Source organism: Emydura macquarii, unplaced genomic scaffold, assembly GCF_026122565.2.
Source record: "Emydura macquarii macquarii isolate MOO-44397 ecotype Brisbane River unplaced genomic scaffold, CSIRO-AGI_Emac_v2 contig_212, whole genome shotgun sequence".
NCBI classification, from domain to species: domain Eukaryota; kingdom Metazoa; phylum Chordata; order Testudines; family Chelidae; genus Emydura; species Emydura macquarii.
The window spans coordinates 11118450-11137500 of record NW_027130349.1 but is presented as its reverse complement, the minus strand read 5'-3'; the positions used below and the strand labels follow the sequence as shown (position 1 = coordinate 11137500).

At 40.6% G+C, this 19051-nt stretch overlaps 1 protein-coding gene across 2 annotated transcripts in view; it reads right to left on the bottom strand.

Moving 5' to 3' along the window:
* MTCL1 (microtubule crosslinking factor 1) overlaps positions 1–19051 on the bottom strand; it is a 166531-nt gene that overhangs the window by 62704 nt on the left and 84776 nt on the right. For both annotated transcript variants that reach the window (XM_067547669.1, XM_067547674.1), the window contains exons 4-5: positions 6756–6815; positions 1–149 (exon numbers count right to left, since the gene is read on the bottom strand). The exon at positions 1–149 is cut by the window's left edge and continues 1177 nt beyond it. In XM_067547669.1, the coding sequence (XP_067403770.1) occupies positions 1–149; positions 6756–6815 (209 nt within the window). The remainder of the gene's footprint in view (positions 150–6755; positions 6816–19051) is intronic.

Sequence of the window (19051 nt, the reverse complement as noted above, 5' to 3'; positions counted from 1 at the left end):
CTGTCCACATCTCCATAGATGGACTTGTACTTCTGAAGTTCCTGTTCCAGTTCATCTTTCTCCCTCCCTAGCTTGGCCATTTTTTTACGCATCAGTACTGCTTCTTCTTTGGCAAACTGAAGCTGGCATTTCAAGTCAGCGCTGTCTTCCTGCCAATAAGAACAGCCCCCCAAAAAGAATTATTATGCAATAAAGGCATAACTAGTTGTTTAAGTATCAAAATCTTCACATTTTTCCCTTTGAAATATTAAACATACATATATACCAGAGAGAGAGAGAGAGAGAGAGAGAGAGAGAGAGAGAGAGAGCACACTCTGTGCAAATCACAGAGAAGGTTGATACATTTCATGACTTGGGCCTGCTGAAATTAATATAGTTCACAGTTTGCAAATCATAGCATAACTGTGCAAATGTGTTTTGAAGCAAACAAGGTTATCTCAAACTTTATAAACAACAAAAAATGATTCAAATGAAATAGTGCAGTATTTTGTTTGCACTTTTTCCTTTTAATTTTAAATTAGATAATTTTTGGCATGTATGAAGCTGAGATGAACTATTTGAATGAGGCTGCTCCATATTTCTCCACTCACTCTTATTCTCAGCGGTGTGTCTGTGTCAAATTGTGTGGTTGTTTTGCAATATGGAAAAGAATGCACTAGACTGGCTAAAGAATCCTCACATTTTGTGAGACAGGTAATGTTTGTAACTTGCCTTGAAAATGAGAAGCACTATTGTTGTTATTAGGGAACACAATGTGACCATCATGTCACCTGTGACATAAATTATGTGTGAGCACAGCTCTCCAGAGGTGACAATAGTGAAAAAGAATACACTAACGAGGGTGACCATACATTCCATTTTAGCCAGACAGTCCCCTTTTTAAGCTCTGTCCAGGATGTCAAGTCTTTTTTATGACAAAACTGGGTGTTTGTCCTGTTTGCTCTTTCCTCTGTGGCCCCTCCCCCCCAGAGCAATAGCAAACAGGACAAATGCCCAGTTTTGCCAAAAATAAATTGTGACATCTGTGCAGTGCTTAATTTGTAATGAAAGAGGTGTAGGGCCGTACACATAGTGTGGTGTATTGATATCCTTACTTCTGCGCTGCTGCTGACAGCGGCACTTCCTTCAGAGCTGCTTGGCGGGAGCCCTGAGGTGCCATCGCTATGAAATGCCAAGCCCCAGCACAAATAAAACACTGCGTCCATGACATCGCCTCAGGCAACCCTGCATGGCGGGGCTAGGCAGCTCATATTCCCTCCATGCAGAGGTGAGGAGAGGGCAGAGGAGGAGGGAAATAGGAGCAGAGTGGGTCAGGGAGAGGGACAGAGAGGAGGGAGAAGGACTGAGGCAGAAGGGTCTATATCCAATTCCAGTGTCCTGTTTTCAGTTTAGGGAAATACGGTCACCCTAACACTAATCCACTGTAAAATCCAAACCCAGCCCATTTGAAAACCATCACCTTATAGCAAACACAGTCTATAAAATGAGAGATTTTGTTTTGGGGATATTTTTAAATACTGTATCTCAGTAGAATCACAATTCCAGTGTGTATTATACAGAAATGAGAGGCAAGTTTCAGTAAATTTTAAGATGAATTGTTCTCTTGCATGATTCACTTTTATTATTTGTCATGAAGCTGTAGGCACTTGGTCTCAGAAGAGACACATTTGTCAGCATCAGTATAATTATGGAAGGAGTCTTTGAGAGATGATCTCTTGAGCTTGTAGGTTTTGTCAATGTTGTTGGGAGGGCCATGAGGACACATGTACAATAAGCTATGGACTCTCCATTTCAGTCTCAGCAACACTGTGCTACAATTCACAAGTACAATTTTGTTACAATGCACAGTAAGTGAAACAAATATCAGAAGAAGAAAGTTTCTGAAGTAAACACATCATTACGTCATCAATTTATCTGTTAGATTACTTAAAATAACCTGCCACTACCTCTGTTTAAATGTACACTAATTATTTAATTTCAATTATTAATGCCAAGACAGATACAAAGTAAACTGGGCAACTACAGTCCAGTTCTACACCACTGAAGTCAATGGGAGTTTTGACACTGACGTCACCGGGAGCAGGACATGGCTTTTAATTAGGAAGGAAGTTAACTGGCTAAGTAATAACATGAAGTAGGCAAACAAAAGACTCATACCACCTCTAGAAATCTAAGCTGCCAATCAGCTCAGTGACGATCAGGAGTAATCAGACTCAAACAGATCAAAACAAACACAAATTGACTGAGTGGTTAAGTCAGTGGTCATAATAGCTCCGGCACCAATACTTTGATTTTTTTTTTTTTTTAAATAAATATAGAATCATAGAAAGATAGAAGATTAGGGTTGGAAGGGACCTCAGGAGGTCATCTAATCCAACCCCCTGCTCAAAGCAGGACCAACCCCAACTAAATCATCCCAGCCAGGGCTTTGTCAAGCCGCATCTTAAAAACCTCTAAGGATGGAGATTCCACCACCTCCCTCGTTAACCCATTCCAGTGCTTTACCACCCTCCTAGTGAAAAAGTTTTTCCTAATATCCAGCCTAGACCTTCCGCACTGCAACTTGAGACCATTGCTCCTAGTTCTGTCATCTTCTACCACTGAGAACAGTCTAATTCCATCCAAGATGTTCAAGAAGGTATAAATTATTAACAATTATAATGAGAGACTTCACAATAGATTCCCTGTGTGTGTTAATATAGTTGCATTCGCACAGACAAGCACATGCATTCACAGCTTAGATTGTGAAGTCACACACGTTTGCAAGTTTCTTTCATCTTTACTAGCAATTAGATGTTGGAAATTTAAGTACCAAATTCAGCTATGAGAAATGTTGATGCAACTCTCACTGAAATCACTGGATGTTTTGCTTGCTTTGGCTAAAATCTGGCTGTAAGATTAAAATATCTTTATTCAGTGCTGCAGAATGGGATTTTGTACTCTAAGGAATGCATTTTTTCTTTTTTGTTACCAATAATCAATTCATCACCACCATTACAGACTTCACTTTTAAGAACAGTTATATCTAGACCAGTGCAGGATGCATCTGTCTGGAAACTCAGAACTGGTGTTTGTATTCTAGAGAACTTATAAAATAAAATTTAGACCAGCACCACCTATTTTTTTAAACAGCCATAAATGCTCCCATATGAAATTCCGCTTCCGATTTCTTTGAAATCCAATAGCATTCATCTTATTCATGTTCTTTCTTTGGCTGCCAAGCCCAGCAATCTATATGTCTTCCTGGAAATTCCTGTGTAATTATCTCGATTCTTGTATCTCCATTGTTGTTGATAACTGTATTCATACACACCTAAAGTCACAGACAGCACACACATCTCTTTCACTGGTGTTAGCAGTACAGGCTTGATCCTGCTCCCATTAAGGTTAAGCAGAATTTCAGACTTAATTTGCACTTGATTTCAAGCCTATAAACAATAGTCAACTTGCCATTCTTGAGGTAATACAAGATCAATGTATCTGCTTTAAAAATAATTGAAAATCTCTCATGGACTTCAATGGATTTTCGGTCACACCCTTAATGCTTCTGTCCAACTTCATTGCTCAATGCAAGTTGAATACTCCTGCAACTAAGTGTTATTTTAACAACAGAAAAACACAGTTGGTTATTATTCTTATAATCAATATTATTAGTCTTTTGACTAAAATGTTAAAGTATCATAGATAATTGTAAATCTAACAATCTTTTTCATAATTGCCAAAGCAGAACAAAAAAAAAAAAAAAAAAGGGAAAAATATGTTTCCAATCAAAATCACGGGGGAGGAAAAAAGACAGATACAAGAGAACAGAACTGCTGGATGTTAATCCCAACTATCAAATATGGATTCAATTTGAAAAGGTATCATAACTATTTCTCTAGTTCACAGGCATGATAACAGAAAATCCCAATCCTTTGAGAACTTTCCCAATGTGATAGAATGCTCAGAACAGATTTGCCAGTAATGTCTACGCATGTCAGAAGCATAAAATTCCAACTTTCATACACATGTCCCCTCAGAAACTTTCTGTACAAGAAATACCAATGAATTCTTGACCAGATGAAGTCAGTTTTAAAGTAGTTGTATGCAGGATACCCATGTGACAACACACCCATGCTGAGACCAGAGGTTTAAAAAATATGGCAAATTGAGGAAGGGACAAATCAGGGAGATTAAGCTGAGTTTTACATTACTTAAACCATTAAAGAGACAAAAAGGGGAGGAATAGTGGAGGAACAAGAGGTTGAAATCACAGCAGTTAAAAACAGGGCTATGACATAGTCTGGTTACATCTCACATTTGGTATATGGAAACTTTCTTAAATGGTGCATGTACACCAGACTCCATAGGAAGAGAAGAGCCAAGGACAATACAGTAGTGGTTTTAAATGTTAACAGTGCTAGGCACTGACTTTAAGAGATCATTAAGGATCCTTGTGAACTCATTATTTATAATAAATATTAGTATCCTGTAACATAACTTTGCAGGGTACTTCAGAGAGATTTGGAAAAAAAAGATGGACCCTGCCCCAAAGAGTTTACAATTAAAATTAGGCAAACACAGAACATGAAGATAAACAAGGGAAAAGGTGGGGACAAAACTAAATTAGTTATGCAGCGTAAATTCTGCCATGAGATTGAGGATCTGATAAAAAAATTTCCAAAATATAATATTTCTTTTGCTGGCAAGAAGACACAAAGAGAAATAGAGACAAACTACTATCTCCTCACCACCCCTTGCTCAAGACTATTACTAGGCAGAAGATGGTTAAACACTTACTCCAGTGCAAGTCTGAGGACAAGGCACCATAGCTAGAACTCAAGCAGCTGGTGTGTGCCAGCCCTCCTACTGTATGCTGTTTCTTTTGTGCGTGACTGCTGCCTGGCATTTCCTGCAACCCTGCTGAACAGAAGCTTTTTTCTTCAATAAACATAACAGTGGAGAAGCACAACGAAGACTTTTGTTTTGTTTTCCCTTTATTTCACGGCAAAAATAATTTTACATTTATTTGCTGGGTCTGCACTGCAGAGGATGGAACGGTTCTGCCTATTTTCTACTCTGACCACACAGGAGGTGAAAAATTGGTCCTGATGGAGTCTATGAATATTTAAGTGCACAGATAACATTAAACTACTATTACAGTCTAAATTCATGGTCACCTTTGCTCGTAAAACCCGTCCAGGAAAGAGTGGACATTAGACAGAATGAGTCACTTTGTGGCTTTAGACCAGGCCCTTAGGTCCAGACTCTCAGAAGATATTTAGGCACCTAACGCCCACTTATTTCAATGAAGATACCTTTGAGGATCTAAGCTATAGCCTCTCTGTGACTAAAAGATGGGGATTATAAAATTTTCTTACGTAGCCCACCAAGCTGATGTGAGAGTGAGTTAGTCAATGTTTGTAAAGCTCTTTATAAAGGCACAGGACCAAATTCTGAATGTTCTTGGCGGGATCGGGGGTGGGGTGGCCCACAAGGAATCCTCTTTTTGTGCACCTGCTTGCATTCCCTGAGTGCAAGGGAAAATGCCAGCAGCACCAGACAACCCAAAGTGGGCATGACCAAGCCCTCACTTATAATGACTCATATAAACCCAATAGTCTGCCAGGTGCTTTACAGACACGTAGAAAAAAGGACTCAGCCTCAAACAGCTGATCATTCAAATAAGCATCCTCATCAGCTGGCAGTTTGGGAGGAGGAGTACATTGCACTCTTTTAAAGGCTGCTTCAGTCGCATTCCTACATTTGCTCCCCCAGAGGCAATATGCCTGCCTATGTTCTCTGCAGGTAGGATGCTTTCCAGACACCACTGGTGCAGTAAATTTCCCTTTCCACGCAGCAGGGGCAGGCTGGTGATGACATAAAGAGCTATATGTTATATTATTATTATATTATTATTATTATAACAAATCAATGGAGGTTAAAACTCCCTCAATTTAGAGAAAACCTATGAGGCTGAAATCACATGAATATATTCACTTTGCAGACGGGGGACTCAGGGGAACTGGAGAGATAAACCGGAGGTACAATCTCTCTAACAGAGCTGTGATGCTGCTATTGGCTCCTCTTCACAGTGATCTGAAACCCTATCCCTGCCTCTGCCTTATTAAATAGCTCATGGAATGGAGACTAGAAAAGGCTTCAACCACTGCGGTCAGCACGAAAAGGAAAGGAATCTGGGCCGACTGCTTTCCTGGGGAGAATCAGCCTATGGAAATTCAATAAAATCAGCATTCAAGTGGTGAGTGCAGATAGCTCAGCCTCTTTATTTTAATTGAGCTAGAGAAAGCAAATATTTTTAAGTTCACATGCTGCTCACCTCACATGAGAAAGCAAACCTTAAGCTCTGACACCAGACCACGTTAGGTGTTGTTAGGTGTTGTTTCAGTGCGTGAACTCCATCTGGTGCCAAGATGCTCATTAGCACAAACACTTTGGCACCATGTATAAATTTAGTCAGTCCCGGAGCCATGATCCAATTACGTTATGAGACAAGTTGATTTCCTTTTCCTGAAGAAAATCTTTAGCCTGAGTCTACATACCGGAGATGAGAATAAAACTGAAGTGTTGCATGGTATAACAATGAAATTCATGTTCTAAATTGCTTCTAAATTATCTAAAAGGTCTCAGATTTAAGTCTAATCAGGTCCGTTTGATATTTCTAGTGGTTCTGGCAACACCCAATAAAGAGAGTTTTTGAGTTTTCCCATTTAATAGTCATGACTATGAAAATCACACATTCTTGAAAATAGTACCTGGGTGAATGCCTTCTTTTCTTTGTGCATTTCCCTGCTGCCTCTTCTCCTCAGTGAGCTCTGAAACAGATACAAGCAACACCCGATTATTGACTAGCTGCACACAAAGATCCACAGTTTGGCAGAGACCCCCACTTTTATAAAACTGACACACGGAAAAGAACAACATTTTTCTTTGCAGTCGGCAATTTAATTTTCTATTCATTATTAAAAAAAGGAAATCAGACTCTTTTCTATTAGCTTTTGCTGATCAAAGCCATTTACAGTAAAAAGCAATTGCAGTAGTTAAAAGTTCACGAAGGAAGGAAGTGCCCTCCTTCCCCCACTTGTGGCAAAACCTGCTTTCTGTGGAAGAAGTGATTTATGTTTGATTGATCTGGAAGAAATCCAAGAACGTTGCTCACAATGGATATGAAACAGTTTGGAAACAGTGCAAAAAAGTAGTGTAGGGAAAGGGCAGACTACGTATTCATAAGCAACACAGCATAACACAACAGGCCTAACCCTTGCCAATCACATACACTAAGTGCTTGATTAAATAACTAATAACTGTCTCATTTGTGTACTGAATTTATTTTGTAAATTAGATAAAAATATTACAGTTTCATGCATTTTTTAAAATAGTTTCATAGGCAGTTGCTTTTAAATCTAGGACTCGGAAATGAAACAAACACCACTGTTTCAATTTTCAACAGTCTTCAACCAGATAAATGAAGACGAATAGTGTTTTTCTTATATGTTAAGAGCAGGGGTCAATTCTGTCTATCTGAATTTTCTATTTTAGGGCCAAAGTCAAACTGGTGTAAAGTGAGTGGCATCCACTTACATGAAGCAGGAATTTAGCCTTTGGAAGTTAAAGTTTGAAAGTGGCACAGAGAAATGATAGCCTCCATTATTAGGCAAAGAACCATCTTGCTTCATTTATCCCAACCATTTATAACATTCCAAGAAGAAGCACCATCTTCACCCATTAGGAAAATCAAATATCATCCCTGATCTCAACAGACCATGGCTGAGCTTTCAGACTCCTCCCATCTTCCAGATCTTGTTCCCTCTTGAAGTGGTTTAGGCTACTTCCCTGTACTACTGCCGTCAATGGCTTCCTCAATGTTTGTGTAAAAAAAAAAATAACAAACCCCAAACTATTGCATGTTGACCGTTTTAAGGAGTGAAGCAGCAGAATTTTGTAGACACAATACTTCACAGAAAAAACTTATTTTGTTCAATAAAATTAAATAGCCTTCAAATGAGGCCTGAAAAGGAGGATGATACTCCCTAATCATAAATCTAAAAGCACGGCAACTTCACTACACAGGAGGATTTTATTAGGACAACTTTAATTTATTTTTGTTCTCTAAGGACAATTTCCAGCTGTCATACAAGTTCAGCATTGTTCCTACTGGCTTGATCAGAGGCAAGGCTTACTTTTGCTGCACTTGGCAGAATTGCTGCCTATTGATTGTGATTGCCTTGGACCCCAATCCTGGTCCCACTAAAGCCAATGGCAAACCTTCCATTTGGTCAAATTCTGCTCCAAATTATAGGGAATAAATCCAGTGTTACATGCTAAGATTCAGTGGAGTTATTCCAGATTTATAGCAGTGTAACTGAGAGCAGAACTTAGCCTCAGAGTTTAGTAAGAATAGATCTCTGGGTTTGCTTCTCCCCTGCAGTAATGTGCACACACAATGTAAGCTCTAGTCATGCGATAGAGGAGGGAGGAACCTGCTAATTAGGTAAATCCACTCTAGTGTCTAGCTATCAGCCGGTAGACAACACATTCTGAACTCTAACAAAGAACACACAAAATATTGGAATCCAAATATAAGCTATCCATTGCGTCTTGGTCTCTGGCTATTGAACTAGAGTTATTTTAGCTATTAAACTACTATAGATTATAATTAATGCAGTCCTAAAACAAATCTATTGTGTGTTATAAACAGCATAACTATTTAAAACTACTCATACACTGCCATATGTACAAGATATTCTACAATTTATGTTTTTAGATGTTCAGGAAGTTAATCTACTTTCCAGCTTAATGCAATCATTTCCTATAGCTAATATGAAGTCATACTAGGATAAAAAGGTTCTCTAGGAACTGAAATATATTTTACAGACATATTTTCAAATATCAAAATTATCATTTGAAAATTTGTCTCATGTGCATCCAGAATAACAACCCTTTTTTATCCCTCAACACCATCTTATTCAGGAAACACATCTGTGGTCGGATGAAGTCAAAAGCTGGAGAGACAATGTGGTCCAGAGGGTAGAGCTTGTGCCTAGGACTCAGGAGATGTGACTCAGTAAATTGTGGCTCTGTTGTGTGACTTTAGGCCAGTCACTTCACCTCTCTGTGCCTCCATTTTCTTCCCACTCTTAGCCTATTGTCACATTCCAGGATGAAATCCAGATCAGTAAGAGGTTATGTCACCATCTGCCCCACAACTTTGGGTGCCTCGCAATGCTTTGCTGTTGTAGGTCCAACCCGGGTTGCTTACAAACAGCCTAATGGCATGCAGGTCACATCCTGAGTGCCTGTGTATAGTTACAGCCCTGGTCCAGCAACACTCCAGTCACACTCTTGCTTCCAACAGCCTTGGTTACTACTTGCAGGGTGACCCCAACCCGCTCCCAGTCCTGAATTTTCCCTAAAACATGTATTCTGCACTGTCCAGCCCTCTCCTGGGCAGATCAGATATTAAAAGGTCCATTGCTCCTATAAAGGGTCTAATATTCAACAATGTGCTACTTTAATTGGAGTTACCAAACAATTCAAGTTTAAACACAGCACTGGATTGGTTCAGATTCAAAAATAAAACAAACAAGAAGATAGGGTTTTAAGTGAATTCAAGTATCAGGTATTAAAGTCAGAAATGATCACAAGAGAAATAAAAATAAAATGCTTTCTAGTAGCTAAAACTTAACAAGTTAGACTTGGTTTAAGGCAAAATCCTTACCACATATTCCCAGCAACATGGCTAACCAAATTCTCAGGTCAAGATCTCTCTCCAAAGATAAAAGGCCTAGTTTCTGTGTCTTCTTAGGTGAAAGGGTGAGAGAGAGAGAGAGAGAGAGATCATTTGGGTTTTCTGCCCCTTTCTTTTATAGTCCAGTTAACCTTTGAAGTAGATTCTTCTAAGGGTTACCAGTCAAAGCAAAGTTTATTCAAACAGTAAAGAAGGTGACATGGAGTCTGGTGATGAAGGAGGCTCCATGTTCTTTCCTCTCACTTGTGTTTGCTGAAATGCAAATTTGCTTGGTCTCCTGCTACCTTTTCTCCCTGCTGTCTTGAGGACCTTGTTTACTCTTTCTATGTAAATTGAGGTACACACACATTTCTTCATTCAGGATACTTCTGCCTGGGTTGGGCTGTGTGCTTTTGAACAGATGCTAAGAACATCATAGAGGGGGGACTTCATAACTTTACAACTAATGTTGTTACATACATTTCACCATGATATTATGACCAGTGAGTTATTCATTTTCAAACAATACCTCACAAGGCATATTTTGTACAAAGATTATTACAATAGTGGATAAAGTGTAAATACAGGTGTGCTTTCAGTCTCACAATCTAAATAAAAAAACAATAGGTAAGATCATGACGGCAGAGAGTGTCCTAGCATGATGGGGCCCCAATCTCAGTTGGGCCCTCTATGCACAACCATAATAAAAACTAATCACACTTGAAATGCAAATGCACAAGCCAACGTGTAGAAAACCTCCTGGTCCTGCCCATGCACTAAACTGAATACAGAAATGGCTATTACACAACCTGAAGATGCTGTGTGATAGATACTACTGTAACTGTTATAATGTGCACCAGAAAGTAATACAGCCCTTGTTCATCTATACGCAACAGTAGTGGGAAATGCAAGGGAAGGGAGACAAGCTCTAGCTGGCCATTACACAGCACAATACCATGGGAAAATAGGGATGAACAGGGCTTTGGAAGTGGTCTACTTCATCTAGCACTGCCTGAAGAGATGAAAATCCAAAACTACGGGGTAACAAGTTTTTACTTTAGGGCAGAAAGATGGATCGTAACTCTTAGGACCAGCTTGTTGTTCCCATCTGATTTGCATTAGTACCACTTTCTGATGAGATTCCTATAGAAGGAGAACATCACCAGGCTGGAATACTGGTCTATATTGCCACATGGGAAAGTCCCAGGTTAAATTCCCAGTTCTAGTCTCTCACTTTCCTGAGAGGTAATGGAGGAGGAGGAAAAATGTCTCACTTACTCTTATGTGCGCTGGGCTTCAGTCAGAATCTTGTCCAGTCCTCTTTATAGAAAAGGACAGATATATGGTGATAGGGTGCGTGCAAAATGGAGATGAAAGATACAGACCAGATCACTAGGAGGATAACTTTGACCTATAGCACAGGTGTGGTATTTTGCTTGAAAAAAACATTTGAATATGTTTTATTGCAGAAGCACCTCTTCCCTGACCCAGAAATGGAATGGCAGCAGCCTGCCACTCCACAGGACCTTTGCACGAAATTTGAGTGAATGTGAGAACGTGAGTATGTACTGAGCAGGATGGTGAGGTACAGAATGAGGCTTCATAAAGCTGTGTGCAGGGTATGAGGGGTGGGCAAAATAGTTGTGCGTAAGCATGAGTGAGAGGAAAGTGCAAGACCAATGATCCCCACCCTTGATGAGTGCATGTATGGGAGGAATGCAAGTTCCCCCCTCCATCCTTGTGGGCACAGGATGCAAAGAAGTATGGGGCAGAAACCACAGACCCTCTAACTGAGACTAAGGGTGGCGTGAACTATTTTAACAGAAGAAGTAGGTAGCATTGATTAGGATGCACAATTTGAGTGAGTGAAGCTAAAGAAGTATTGGAAAGGAGTTCTTCTAAATAGTGTGCAGGAAATGGGAGTGGGGACACAATGCGAATTTATGCAAGGAGGCCCATTCACATATTACTATGTTTCCATACCCAGGAGATGAGCCATTTACCTAAGAAAGACCACCTTTAGTAAACAAGGTCAAACAAAAGTTGTCTCTGAAGAGAAGTTGACGTTCGTGCAGGAAGCCTCATAAGCAATCTCTGCTATGAAGGAGAACTGTTAACATGTTCTGTGCCCATTTTAGAAGGTAAGCTTATAATAAAGGTCTATGGAAGCAATGGCTGTAGTCTGTTACCAAGAGCAGGCAATCGGAAGAGTTATCCTCCATCAGTCTTTACTTTCTTAACAGAAAACAGGCTGGCAGAAGAGCAGTTAGCAGTGTAGTAAGGTGTGAGAGTTTAAGGTCTGCAACCTAGCAGAACAGGCTAAGGCATAAGGCCTAAGTGGAAAAAGCCAAGTTAACAGGAGTCAAAGTCAAAAATGCCAAGTTAACAGGAGTCAGGCTGTGAGTTTACGACCTGACTGAAACTGGCATGGAGAAAACGCTGATACTGCAAACATATATATTTCCAAAATATTCCTAATATCAAAACATTACTAAAAATACATAGCAGATGTGGAAGGTACCAAGACATCCTAACACCAAAGAGATAACAAGGGCAACCTGACCCCCTGAATTGACACTTGGATGGGTAGAAATGTCTGATAAGGTGACAAATAGAGTTGTTTTGCCCGAATCATCCAATTTACGGTAAAGTGTGGTATTAGACTACGTCAAGAGAGTGGCAACTACCTATGTTGAAGGGGGCAGAACGAAATTGTCTGTAACAGTGTATAAAAGAGGGTGTCAGAGGGAACAACTTTGTCCGGCCTAGGGGATAACAGAAAGTCCTGCCGTTGGGCCGAGTCCATTGTAACGATGCACTCATATGTGAAGTAAACCCGTAGATACTCTGTAGGTCATGTCTCATTGTGCCTGAAGTGCAATAAACCTGGCCCGGGCGCCTTCATTGCTCAGCTAATCCATGGTCGCGTCGATTCATTTGATCATTAGTGCTGTCTTGGTTACCTGCGCAGAGCTGGGACAGCACCTACACGGGGACACACGCATGCAGCCTACACTGACAAGCACTAACAACCGACAACAAGCAGTGACAGATAAAACTCTCACTCCACCAAGGAGCATGAACTGCAGCTGCCTTTGCAGAGTGGAACAGAACAATCTGGGAGTATAAGGGAAGCAAAGATGATCCATGCCCTACCCAGCTCTACCATCAGATAGGTAACCCCCATTTAACCCTCCAGTAGGAGGAGGAAGAGTGGTGGAGACATGAGAGCGGCAGCACGTAAGGGGAAGCAGAAGGAGCCTGTGACGAAGAACTGGCAGATGCTCCCCCTTACACATGAGTAGAGGGGAAGGGTGGAAACTGCCAAGTTAGGGATAAAGAGGCAAAGACAAGAACACAGAAGATGGGTCCTGTGAAGAAAAGGTGAGAGGGGCAATGAAAGGGAGGTGAAGAAAGGACGTACCTAAAGAGTAGACCCCTCAGGAAAGGGAGAAAAAACCCCAACTGGGGAATTGTGACCCTGAAGGGAATAAAGAGGAGGAAATCTAATGGGGAGTTTGCAGATGACACAAAAATTGGGGGAGTGGTAAATAACGAAGAAGACAGGTCACTGATACAGAGCAATCTTGATTGTTTGGTAAACTGGGTGCAAACAATCAATATGCATTTGAACATAGCTAAGTGTAAATGTATATCCCTAACAACAAAGAAAATAGGCCATACTTAAGGGATGGGGAACTCTGTCCTAGGAAGTAATGACTGAAAAAAAGATCTTGGAGTCAGGATGGATAATCGGCTAATTATGTGCCAACAGCGAGATGCTGTGACCAAAAGGGCGAACGTGATCCTACGATGCATAAACACGAGAAATCTCACGTAAGAGTAGAGAAGTTATTTTATTTCTGTATGTGACACTCATGTGACCACTGCTGGAATACTGGTGCCCACTATTCAAGAAGGATGTTACTAAATTGGAGAGTGTTCAGAGAAAGCCATGACAACGACTAAAGGATTAGAAAACATGCCTTATAGTGATAGACTCCAGGAGCTCAATCTGTTTAGGCTTAACAAAGAGAAGGTTAAGGGGTGACTTGATTACAGTCTATAAATACTTAAATGGGGAACTAATATTTGATCTAGATGGGAAAGGTATAATATGATCCAATAGCCAGAAGTTGAAGCTAGACAAATTGAGACTTGAAATAAGATGTAAATATTGACAGAGAGGGTAATTAACCATAGGAACTACTTATTAAGGGTCAGGTGGATTCTCACTGACCATTTTAAAATTAAGATTGGAAGCTTTTCTAAAAGAAATGCTCTAGGAATTATTTTGGGGGCGTTCTATAGCCTGTGTTATCAGGAGGTCAGAGTAGATGACCACAATGGCCCCTTCTGGCCTTAGAATTTATCAGAGTAAAACACCTCAGTGGGAAAGGAAGGGAGAGAATGATTCAATGACAGTCAGCTCCAGAAGAGAAGAAGGGGAGGGAAGGAAAAGTTGAAAGAGATATGGAAAGACTTGGAACCTTTCTTCTGAGCTTTTTTCCTTCTCCAGTTTCCTACAACCTTTGCTTATGTGGTTATCACTCTGAATTGCCTTCACAAAAGCTCTTTGATGTATACCAATGGTTGAATTTACAAAAGGGAGGCCAGCTTTTGAAAATCTGGCCCTAAGGGCATTTTTTACCAACTGTGATACGTGGGGAATCATGCATAGGTATCAGGGCTGGTTCTGAATTGTATAAATAATGTTATCATTACATATATCTATATCTACTCACTCACACACATTCTTATATGTTATAAATAAAAATATAAATAAATAACATGCCATGATAAACTGCTGCCAAGATACTGGGCTTAGAAATGGATCATCATAATTTCTGTCTGCATTATTACAAAGTACTGTATGTCAGAGAGGTATCTTTATGTAAAAAAAAAGCACACAAAAAGCATACATCAGGGTCCAAATAATGCTTGCTTCATATACACCAATAGTTGAAACGGCCTCATTGGAAATACTGGTGTGTGCACAAAGCACACACACACCCACCACCACCACCAAAATAAAAACCCCATGGATATTTGCTAGCATCTCAAAGGGTAAATTTATTATCATCACTTGCTATTTGTTACATGCCAATGGAAAAGACATAAAGCAAGACACTATCCTGGATCCATCACACGTTTGTTTTTAGAAAAATACAACATAGACACATTGGGACGATTCTTCTTTCGCAACAGTTTTATACCAGTAGAACTCCAATTATTTAAATGGAGTTACTCCTGACTGACACCAGCATAAGGCAGACGAGATTCAGGTCCACAGCATGACAGACAGTTACAAGATGAATTTTAGAATAATGTTTTACATCACTGTGGGATAATAACAACACACTTCTTTCTATAATGATATTTCTTTTGTTAGTAGATTAATGTTGAAGGCAAGCTAGGAGCAACATACTTTATAAAGGGATTTGAACAAAGATGATTTATACTTGAAGGCAATGGAGTTTTAGGCATAAACAGAAGCATGGATTTCACCAAATATGGGTATTTATTAGAACAACAACAAATGTTCTCCATGTAAAACAGAGACTCCAATGGCCAGCTACTAAATGTAATCACCTTCAAAGAGAGGCTAATCGGGTGGATATATCTTAATTTCACATATTCAGCCTGTTTATTTTTGTATCATGTTAAGTATTAACATTGTTTTATGAAGCTTTTCCTGCATTTGTGGGGAGGAGGGGGTTATAAAAGCTTATGTGCAGAGATGTGATAGAAGCCTTACCGCAGTAACTGTGAAATCTTTTTCACCATGAATGAAAACCTTATTGTTCTCTGTTATCAATATTGATATGTACTGTAGCTAAGCCACAACCAGTGGGATGTAAAGTGAGGATGTTACTGAGAGTTCCCAGAGGCACTTTTCCCTGACATCTTCCATGATTTCAGGGGAAGGGCATGCCCCAGTAGCAGTTCCACCACTCTTCACAGGGAGGGAGTAGCATGGAGTGTCCCCAGCTGTGTCAGTTCATCTCCTATGACTGGTGCAGAAGCATTTCTTTTTGAGATTCCAGCAGTGCTAACCTTGCAAAATCCCTGTGTCCAGGAAATGCAAGGAGTGAGACAGGAGATGGCCCTTGCGCAGGGTACAGGATAGGATAAATTCCTCGTGCTCTTCCCCCTTTTACACCTTTTCAGAGTGAAGGGCAATATGGTTGGTTATTGAGATAGAGAATGTACAACTAAAATATTTTTGTGAAAGGGCCTGTCTCTCCCAAATCGACTGCAAATAAGATATTTCTACACAGGCACTACCGGAAAAAATTAATTGGAACTGTTTGTGAGGTGAGGGAAAGGAGATGTAGTTTCTGGCTAATGCGTGAAAGCATCTGATATTTACTTCTTGTATCACCCATATTCCATATTTCAAACACAACGTATCTACTGCAGGGTACAATATCCTGGCTTTCAAATCCCTTCTTGGGGTCTATGGTTCCTCATCTGCACTTTAAACAGAAGAGCTAACAGCCCATCTGAAAGTATGGCGTGGAAGTATCCTATACTTTATATAACAGTGGCTCCTTGATGAACATTTGAATGTACAGGGCAGTACTGCAAATTTTTCCATGCAGATTCTAATGTATATCTGGAGAATGGCTAATGGAACTGTTGAAATACTAATTGCCTTCTGTTTGCTCGAGGCCCCTGCAAGAGATGCCTCACTGAGCCTTGATAAAACACAGCTTGACGTATCTGATATGAATCTACATTTATCCCCATATGATCTCTTTATTAGGAGCCTATAAATGCTATTCCATTAATCATCCTCATGGCCAAGCGAAGTAAGCCATGTCTGAAATATCATAAGCATCACAAGCCAGCGTTCAGATGAAAGCCATAAATTTCCCTTGAGTAAACAAGCAGCAGAGCACATCAGCTATCGACAGCAACTTGAATTCCCCAAGCAATTCATTACGCTATTGTAATATGCTCATGAATGAGGTCTTCGGATGGTGGTTTTTTTTTTTTTTTTTTTTTTTTTGGGGGGGGGGGGGGTCTCGTGATTACTACATGGTACCAGCCCTTATTCATGGCTTCCAAATGTCTTTTGCTGTTGCTGACTGATATTGTGGTGTGATTTCATGGGCTGGCTACTTAAACATGATTCAGTCTGACACGTCCGGGAACATGAGCACATAGGGAAGCAGCAAGGTGCCCCACCTGCTTTCTGAAGGCCTTAGTGACAAGAATGCAGCTCTGAACAACAATGAAATAGGAGATGGCTGGTCTCGCAGAATGACCAGTGAAAGCAGAGCATTTCATTTAAGATTTGGTCAGCTGAGGCTAACAAGTGTGTCTAAATGAGATCATTTTAAAATGTATTTTATTACAAACACTGGGTATGGAGGAGTGCTCAATCCCGGCCAAGCTGCACCTTAGATATATGACCAGTTTAAACTGAGTTCCTGCAAGAGACACCCTACATCCTTTGATGTGGACACAGCGGCAAAATGAGGACAGACAGGTGTGACATTAAGCATCAGACCCCAACTTTTATTAAGCTTTAACACAGGGGAGGGGTGCTACCCACCCATCCCCCATATGCTCCTACACCATGAATTTAATTGGTTCCAGTGCAGGGATTACAAAGCTCCTTATCACATAACCTGTAATGTGGTGTAGGGTCTCCTCAACCTACCTACCAGGACTCAGCTCTCTCTGAATCCTAGCACCTTCTTCTCTGCGAGGAGGACAGAGGGTGCAGCAGGGTGGGGACCTTGGCCCACGAAGGCCACAAGGTTTCACTCTATCACATGAGCCCAAGGCCCATCACCAAAATTTCAGGTCTTTTACCTCTGGGAACCATTCATTTTAATCTCTTAATTGCACTGGAAACCTGGCTGCAAGTGGCAGCAAATAAACACTGCCACCCCAGCAAGGTACTAAGCGTGTTCCTACTTACCCCACTGTGGCTTGCAGGTGCTGTGAGGAAGGCAAAAAACCTCTCCTTCGTCCTCCACTAATTGGCCCCTGGGAAAAAAATTTCTTCCTAACCCCCTAAACAGGCAATCAGCTAGACACATGGCACCAGTCAGGTGGGGTTCCAATTCCTAGTCTGGGTGGGTAGGGTTGGCTGCTGGAACACAGCCAAAAGAAGCTCTATGTGGCCTCTGTGCTGGGCTAAATCTTGGAAACTGGGGAATGGCCAGTCATCAACCATCTCCGCCAGCTAGCCAACGAGTGCCAAAGACTCACAAGGGAGGACCTACCTACTGTCCCTTGGTGAGAGTCTCCCTTTCTTGCTGCTGGGATTGTTCCCCTTTCATCACCGGCCCCATCAATTTCCCCCACCTTTTAATGTGGGTGGTGGCATTTACTCTGGCGTTTATACATCATTTGTCTCATGTAATTCTTCCAAATGTTGTATTCATTTTGTTTTTGTGTGGTATTCTTCACCGAAAAAAGTAAAATAAAAAAATCCTCACAGGAGAAATATTTTGTCAAGCCATTAAGTCTTTGCTTATATACTGTATGTACCCACTCCACACTACCTGAAGAAAAGAATATACTGAGACTGGACTCCTCTTTCCCCTATTTATTCTTTTAGACCTGAAGAAATCAGCAGAAATTCAGCTATAGATTCATCTATGCAGTATGTTTCTCTCTCCTCTTGCTAAACCAGTGATCTGATACTGATGTGTAGAAAAGAATTGGGTCATTCTGCGCACTTTCATCTCTCAGTTGAAGCAGCCATTAAACGTGAATGCCCCATGCTGTATCTATCATTTAAATTCCAACATCACAGACACTCTTACTACTACTGTTCTGATGTGTGGCTTCACTTCAAACTCAGACACCAAAGAAGAAAATCAGATCCACAGAGAGTCATCAGGGAACTCCAAGACTGGAGTGTAAATAGTAATGTCAAGCTAATGCATACGGTAGATAATTGGTTGCTTTCCTCCATTTCCCACAGTATACCCATAATCTCCCATGATAGAGCTGCCATTGCATACAGTAAGGTCATTAAAACCCTGATTTTGCACTGATCTCCATTTAGGCACCCATGCAGAACTCGGGCATAACACAGCAGTTGAAGCAAGACAGAGGTTGATTACATTACTATTTTGTATTGTACTAGTACCCCATCAGAATCAGAGCCTCATTGTCCTAGGCACACTACAAGCACAGAGACAGACTTGCCCCAAAGAGCTTATGTTATAAAAGTGTAGATGAGACACAAAAATCCATGGGATGGCATAAAAATGTTCTTATTAGAAAATTAACAGCTGTATGCCGCAGTATGTGTCACACCTCCTTTTATTCATGCTCTGAGAAACACCAGAGTTT